Source organism: Hibiscus syriacus, unplaced genomic scaffold (genome assembly GCF_006381635.1).
Source record: "Hibiscus syriacus cultivar Baekdansim isolate YM2019G1 unplaced genomic scaffold, ASM638163v2 tig00112287_pilon, whole genome shotgun sequence".
In the NCBI taxonomy this organism is placed as follows: Eukaryota; Viridiplantae; Streptophyta; class Magnoliopsida; order Malvales; family Malvaceae; genus Hibiscus; species Hibiscus syriacus.
This window is the reverse complement of record NW_024063294.1, coordinates 88,598-97,278: the sequence shown is the minus strand read 5'-3', so window position 1 is coordinate 97,278 and position 8,681 is coordinate 88,598. Positions and strand designations below refer to the sequence as shown.

At 30.6% G+C, this 8,681-nt stretch overlaps 1 protein-coding gene across 1 annotated transcript; it reads right to left on the bottom strand.

The window, feature by feature from the left end:
• Positions 1–2,128: 2,128 nt before the first annotated feature.
• On the bottom strand, positions 2,129–2,607 carry LOC120177396 (the record flags this gene model as incomplete). The annotated part of the gene is made up of 1 exon (XM_039183559.1): positions 2,129–2,607. A coding segment is annotated over one exon (444 nt), but the record flags the coding sequence as incomplete, so codon positions are not given.
• Positions 2,608–8,681: the final 6,074 nt, after the last annotated feature.

The window sequence follows — 8,681 nt, the reverse complement described above, 5'->3', positions numbered from 1 at the left end:
TGTTCTTAATTTGTGACAGGAGCCCCAATTTTGTGACGCCATAATGCTCGAGTTGAGGTTGAGTCTCATGTAATGTAACTTTGTTGTAATTTACCCACACCCACAGCCACAGGATATTGTAATATAATTACAATCTCTTTCCGTTTCTCATGTTCTTAATTCGCTCTTCCAACTCGGAATAAAATTAAAATGTAAGTGGTCGATTTACTTTTGATCTGTAGATGGTATGGTTGTATTCTCATAGATTGTAGATACTGTCTCGTCTTTGGCAAGGGCTTGGTGTGTTTCGGGAGGAGATTTAGAATGACCTTTCGGCCTTGCGACTCGGGAAATGGTAAATGATGATTGGGAATGGAATTGGTCCAAGTTTAAGGACTTGTGGGATGGGGCTTGTGTGGGCATTGCAGCCTTGAAACTTCCTGTTTCATCAGCCTATAGTGTTATGCAAAGGAATAATAATGCCGGTGATGATAACCGGTTGCGATGGAAGACGTGTTAATGGGCTCACATTATGAGCATACTATCGGATTTAAAAAAAAAAACAAATTTCACAGAGACTTTCGGGTTTGATCAAATAAAATTTAAGTCGGTCTCTAACATTAAAATATTTGTTAAATTAATAATTAAAAAATTAATAAAATATAAATAACAAGTTTATAAATGATAAATAAAAAATTAATACGATACAAATAACAAAAATGATGCAAACACCCAAAAAAAATTAAGAAATTCCATGACTTTGAGATTGCTTTTATGGGTAGTTATAAGAAGTATGCTCAAATACTTACTAAAGTACCATAAAGATATAATGGATTGAAAACCAGAGTTTGTTGACTATCATGTTGTCTTAAATGGATACTGCAAGGTTAATTGGGTTATTAATAATGATGAGGTAAGTTCTACGAGTGAGTATATCTTTACTAGAAGCGGAGTAATAATTTCATAAAGTTTTTCAAGAAAACGTGCATTGCTCATTTTTCTATGAAGTCAAAGACAGAGTATATTGCTCTTGACCTAGCCGAGAAAAAAGCCAAGTGACTTAGATAACAGAAATTCCATTATGGGAAAAACCGACTCCTTTAATGTCTTTATTATGCGATTCACAAGCAACCATATGTGTGGCTCATAGTCAAGCTTACAATGGTAGGAAAAGACAATTCACATAAGACATTTAATAAAGAATGTAGTACTCTTTTTAGAGTATGCGAAGTCGGATAGGAACCTAACTAATCCGCCTACCAAAGGATTAAATCAAAAATTGGTTATAGATTCGTCGAGAGAGATGAACCTAAAGTCCATTGGTTGAAGAATTAATGGTTGACACACAACTTAGTTATCAAAGTTTAATGTGAGAAACGAAATCATAAAAAGACTCATAGAGTATATTTATGTCTTTCCTTATGATGAATAATGTACACGCATAAGGATGTGCTTTTTTTTCTCTTAATAAATTCATATCCGAGGGTTTGGGTGGCCTTAGTGAAAAAGACGATAAATTTATCATTTTGGTTGAATAACTACCCTTAACGAGTTCATAGCTTAGAGTTTAGATGATCCTATTGAGAAAGATTAGATGGACTTACTACTATAAAAGATTAATTAATTTAATCCCAAGAATGATTCTATTTGAGAAAGACTTATTGAATTCGATTAATTTGATTTACTCCATCAAACTCTAATTTCTTACCATTAGAATTTTATTATTATATGGGTTCGATTCGATAATATCTATAATTTAAATTTCATACTTTTAATACTCAAATTAATGAATTTCTCCTTAATGGGAGGATTTGTTAATAAAAGAAGAATATACATATTTCTCCTCATTGTTTAGACTCAAGGTTAAAATTTTAAAGTATGATTATTTTATCGTTGAATTACGGTTAACATATTTATACGACAGGTGGGAAACATCAAATCTTATAAATACTTAAAATTTGCACTGAATTAAATATAAAATTTTAATTACAATTAAAGGTGAAGTCACATTTCTTTCTTACAAATCACTATGTACTACTCTAAGTGGATAAAATCCCATATTAGATTTTGTCTTAATTCCCACACTAAATCAACTAAAAAAATAATAATGAAAACTTTACAGTCCAAAACAACGATGTATTTCACGCTTTTCGTTTTCTCGAGAACCAAACAGAAAAATACTATTCAAGTATCGGTGAAAGAAACCCTACCGAATCCCAAATGACCGACTTGATACAATTCTAACCAAACTTTTTCAGCTTCAAATCTCGCATTGGAATTTCCCGTTTCTTGATTTTCCTCTTCATCATTGTCATCGGAATTTTCTTCCTCCCCAAACACCATCGAGAATCCTCTCTTTTTCCCTCTCGAACTGGTTTCGACTTCACTACAATCGCAACACTTTTTCTTGAATTTTCTCTCCGTTTTCACCTTGTTTCTTCTCATCTGATTCTTCTTTTTCCCGAACGCCAAACACCTCCTCCCGATCTTCCACGGGACTTTAACTAATGCGAGCGTCAAGAGGTTAAGCAAAGCGCAAGGGCAACAACAGAGTGCCACACAATCGGCAATTACCCCGGCGGTGCATGATCGACAATACTTGCCAGAACACTTGGTTAAATCCCGGATTCATCAATGGCATCCTCCTCCTTCTTCTTCCACGTTGTGGCTCCTACTAGTCTCCTTCCTATACGTGATGAATTCTCCATTGGATCTCTTCACTCTTTGCTTATTTAAAAAAAAATATACAAAAAAAAAACATTAAATAAACCATTTGATTTTCATCATCTCTCAAAATCTTAAACATTGATTGAATAGAATATTATTATATAAGCCTCTACATTATTAAATTAATTGTTTACCATTTCATTCATATTTTATTAGTTTCAATTCTTAAATTTTAGGTTAAAAACAATTGTTTAAAGTTTGCAAAATAATTGTTTATATATATATATATATATATATATATATATATATTATAGGGATGGAGACGGAGTAAATTTAAGGGAGACAAAGTATAGTTAATAATAAAAAATGAGAGGAATAAAATCAAAATAAATCAAAACTTGAAGGTTAAAATAGACATTTATCCTTATATATTTTTTAATAATAAAAAATTGAGGGAGTCCCCCCCGGGACTACGTATAGCTTCGTTCTTGTATATTAGGTGTCTAATTTGTTTACTTATTAAGGGACGTAATAGAAGAATTTAAAAATATAACGAAATGAAATATTAAATTATATTTTAATAAAAAAAGTATATACATAAATAATAAAATAGGCATATTTCAATTAAGATTATATTTTTTAATTAATCACTAGTATCTAATCTTTTGACCGATTAATCCAGATCAGGTACTACAGAGGCAAGGGCAATTCTCCCAACTCAGTTTGCTCCATTCGCAAACGCCAGAGTTCCATCCTTTGACTTTGCGTAAGGTATCTAGTGCATTATCTCACTAAACCAACCGGTAATTTGTAAGATCAGATATTTTCTAATTCAAAAGAAAAATAGTTTAGCCCTTAAATTTGGTAAAAAAATTGTAACTTAATATTTTTTACACTAATCCTAATTTGATTATTATTATTGTTATTTTGTCGACGTGACATTTTAAGAGTGTGACATGTGGTAAATCTTAAAGTTTTATAACATCAAAATGATACTTATGTGGACCAAAATTCTTAGGGACCAAATTCAAAAAGTTGCAAAGTTAAAAGAATAAAAGTTACTCTATTTCGATATATATAAAGGGAAAGGCATTGAAGCGGGGAACTTGCATTGCATGCATTTTAAGCCATGCAATAATTTGAACACTTGAATAAATGAGGTGAAACGCACGCGCGGAAATTGTTGGTGGTCGGTAGGGTGAGTATTCGATTGAATCGAGTTAATTCAAAAAAAAATTGAGTTAGTTGAATTGACGAATCTTATTTTATCATTCAAACTTTTTGAAAATTTTCGAGTCTAATCGAGTTGTTTGAGTTATTATTCAAATTTAAAAATATATTTTGAGAACAAAGTATTGATGAGAGTATAAATGAGTCAAAAAATTGACGGAAATAAAAAATTTGTAAAAAACTATAGTAAGACCAAATCGAATAAAATGAAAAATATGACAATCTAAATTGAAAAATATATTAAATTTATTATTAAAAATATAAATTGAAGCTACGTAAATATTCTATAATAATAAAGGAGCATATGATTTAAATTTGAGAATGTGAATACATATAAATTTTTGAAGTGGGATCCATTAAATACAGTGATGAATTTATAATTTTAGTGTCCGATATAAAATTTTAAAAAATTATATCAATAATTTATGAGTATAAAATTAAATTATCAATGTAAAATATAAAGGAAACGTATAAATTATATATGAATTTAAAATCTGTAGCCCTTTCATCAGACTAAAGGTACATGGGGTAAAGGCTACGGTGGATCCAGGCATTGTAATCCATGAAAACTGTAATGTACTAATTTTCAACAAATTACACTAATCTGTAATTCATTTTCAGTAAATGTATATATGAGAAACTACGTAAAAGATTGCTTACCTATTGCCTGGGCTGAACTGGCTGGTCCTTTTCTCTCTGGAAACTTTGAAGATTTTCCCGGGAAAGTCTTGTGAAAAAAATGGTGTGAAATCTGGGAGGATTGTTGACTGCTTTCTTTGACTGTAAACACCTTTGATCTGATCTCGAAATGGTAATGAGATTTAAAGTGTTGTGTCCAATGAAAAGGAATCTCAGCTCTTCTGGGATTTTTTTAAAGTATTCCTTGAAGACAGTAAAAACAATTAGTTTATGCAGAAAACAATGAACAAGGAAGCATTAAAAAAAGGCTTTGTTTAGAACAGAGTGACGTCAGATTAGAGATCTGCTTATACATTTATTTATTTATTTATTTATTTATTTATTCCCTTCTTTTATATTTTTTTAGAATTTTGAATTTTCAGATTCAAATTTTATACAAAAATATCGTATGGGTCGTATTTTTAATTTAGAAATAATTTATAACATCTTTTTACATATTATATCATATTTAATTATAATCCTTATTATACAAATTATATTGAATTATTGCATCACATTTTAATAAAATTAACGCTATACAGACCCATTAAATGATCATCAATCTTTTTAAGAATATTAAAATTTTGGGTTTAAACAATTATATATGCAGAATGTGTTAGTTATTAATAGTTAAAAAAGATTCTGAATAAATAATCAATATAGATAGACATATAATGAGAAACTTCATTTCTTTTTACATAAGTATATTATGTACTATGCAAAATTTTATATTAGAGATATAAATTTTTATATTTTTACGGAAAGGTTGAGGATGTAAAATTATAAAATTTTATTATTAATACAAATATAAAAATATTTAAATTATATAAAAATTTAAAATTTCAGAAACATAATCACATCCCTTAATACTACTCAGTACATCCCTACATATGTTTACAATTTTGCAATAACATTTACAAGGCGCACAAATCTTTCACTCTATTTTTGAGTGCTCACACCAAAAATATATTTATGGATCTGTCGATAAACATGAATATAATATAACTCAATCTGTTTAATTAATAATTTAAAATTTTATTAATGTACTTATATTTATATTACATAAATTTTAAATATCTATATATTTGTATCATATTTTAGGGTAAATTATATAAATGGTCCCTAAAATTTGATTAAGTTTTCATTTTCAGCACTAAAGTTTTGAAAGTGATAAAATGGTCACTAACAAACCTACAACATGTTGAGCAAAAAAGTTATGATGTCTCAGTAGCTCAAGAACTTGTTTTGGGTAGTAAACAATAAGGAAAAGGGATGGAATTTAACAAGGAAATAACGAGACCTAGCTTCCTTGATAAACATGTGTGGTTTTACTTCTTTTTTTGAACCAAATATCCTATTGATTTATTACATGGTATGAAGCACTCAAACACTCTCAACCATATTAATACCAGAAAACCAAAGAGACGATAGAACGGAATGACCAACATACCAGAAAAATCCTTAAAAGAATAAGAAGATAAACTTAGATTTTTTTATATTAAAAGTGAGTCAAAATACAGGTCAAAGTACGACCATCATGGTAAAAAAGATGCCAATTCAGCTTCCCTAACTGCCACATCATATTTTCGTGACTTAACTAACGAGTGTTAACGGTTGAGTAATCGATTTGTTACAAAATGATAATGTTAGTGACTATTTTGTTACTTTTGAAACTTCAAAGCTGAAAACTAAAGCTTAACTCAAAATTTAATGACTCGTTTATGTACCCCTTTTTTATCATTTCATCATTTAATTTATTTTCGTGTCATGTTCATTTTATTTACCTGTTATACTGTCCGATCTATCTTTTTTTTTATAAAATTAAAAGATTAAACTTGGTTTTTCATGTTCAAACATTTATTTATTAATTTATTAATGGGTTTGGTTGGAAATTTTTTTTGCATGAGTCATGCATGCACGTGAGAGGAGTGTACACGCACATGCAACCACCTGCACATTCAAAGGTCTTTTTGTCTAGGGTTGAGCAGGGACGACCCGAACCCCAAGATATTTGCTATCAAAATCCGCAGCGTAATTATCAACCTTCACATTCTGCTTCAAACACTGTCTCTAGATTTCATTAGCGTTGAGTAAAAGTAAATCAAACTCCATTTATTCTATGTTATTTATCTTTTGAGAAAGTATTTTTTGAAAATTGTATTAAAGATAACGTTTATGATTTTTTATTAATAGTAACTTACAGGTTTCTTGTTTGATAATTGAAAGCAGTAAGGGCAAATGTACCGCACCTTTAAAACACAGTCGTTGTTGAATATTATAATCTAAACATAAATATGTGTACTTTTTCATCAACCTATTATATGGATGTAAATGACTGTTCATTGAATATGCTTATTCATGATGAATAGATATAATCATCTATGATGAAAATGTATAATGAATAGTTTTGATTATTCCACAGTAACTTACAATGTAACTCCCTAGACCGATGCAGAGGATCCGATCCGATCCGATCCAGAAAGTCACATTAGGGCCACCGAAGTGACCCACTGTAAAAATAGCGGAAAATTTAAAACTTTTATTGAAACATGTAACTTAAAATCAGTTGTCACTATTTAAAAATAAAACAGATTTCAGACTCGTATATAAATCAAATACAATTACATGCCCCCTAATCACATGTACCATTCCTGCAACAACGCCGAAAAACTCCCTTACTGAAGTCGATAGATGCACTGATACAATTCTTTTAACCTGAAAAGGTGAGTAATAGAGTGAGCTTTGGAAAGCTCAGTAATACAGAACTACCAGATGATGCTGATGAACGTGCAGATACAAATAAACATATATTTCCTTATTGTTTCCGAACATTTACAGATTTTTATGCTGAGCAAAGATCCTACTGATATTTCAGGTGGTAACGGACAATGAGCTTTCAGTTCAGAGAAATATTTTGGATGATTGAGTTCAGGAGATCATAATAGGTTTTCTAGTGTGTTCCCAAAAACCATGTAACTTTTCAGATCTTTTTAAAACATATATATATATACCCTCATCCCAACACATCATAATGTGTAGGTTCCCCAGAACCATACACCCAACCCAACACATCATATAAGGCCCTGAGCACAAAGCCGAGGAACTGGTAAGTAAGGCCCTGAGCACACAGCCGAGAAACCTCCAAGTAATCTTCCTCCAACAATATCCCCCAATAAAACATGTTCCGTCAGTAAACGGATATATAAAAAAATCAAAACATAATTCAAGTCAAGTATCATATCATAATCCATGTTATGTATCAGATCAGAATCCAGGTCAGGTATCATAACAGAATTCAAATTTGAAATCAGATAAAATATTCATGTAATTAGGAACACACCAGAGTTTACATGTATTATTTAGAGGTACTGTATCAGGCAGAGAAACACAGTTCTTCAGTATGTCGATAGAATGTTGGAATTTAGAATCACTATTGGAAGAGTTCATTAACTGACAGAATCATCAGTTATTCAGAATGTGAATTATCAGGATATTATCTTATTCGGACAGTTTTCAGAAGTTGTACGTAATCAGAAGGGTATTCAGAATCCTTTACATCCATGTCAATTGATCGGATAATCGAACAACTTGAGAACAAAGATTCAGAACCTTAACAATCTATGTCAGCTGGTCAATTCATTTTTCTTCTAGGTTATTTACTCTTTAATACCACAAATTCTTGTCGTATACCATTTTCGGAATCATCGCTGAATAAATCTTCCAATGTCTTTATTTCATTTCCACGCTTCCACAATATCATGAAATGCTGACGTACTTGATTAATTTGTTCATAACCCATTGTAATTGTATACTACGTAAACTCATCAGAGTTTCCAGACTTATCCAAATCACTTATTAAATTCTCAGTCATTGAGGTTACCTAGTTCATTTAGCAGTCATGTCCATTCTAGTTACTTCAGGATTTTCCAGAGTAATTCAAACGTTCCTGAATTTCAGATACATGTTGTACTTTCATTCCATTCAATTTGGCTTCGTGGTTGATTTGTCGAACAAACGTCCAATTCTTAGTACTGAATACGATCTAGAGCTGAGCTGAATACTTCCAAAATTTATCATCGAGCCAAACTTGAGAAGACGAATACATGTTCCAGTAATATCTATGCCAT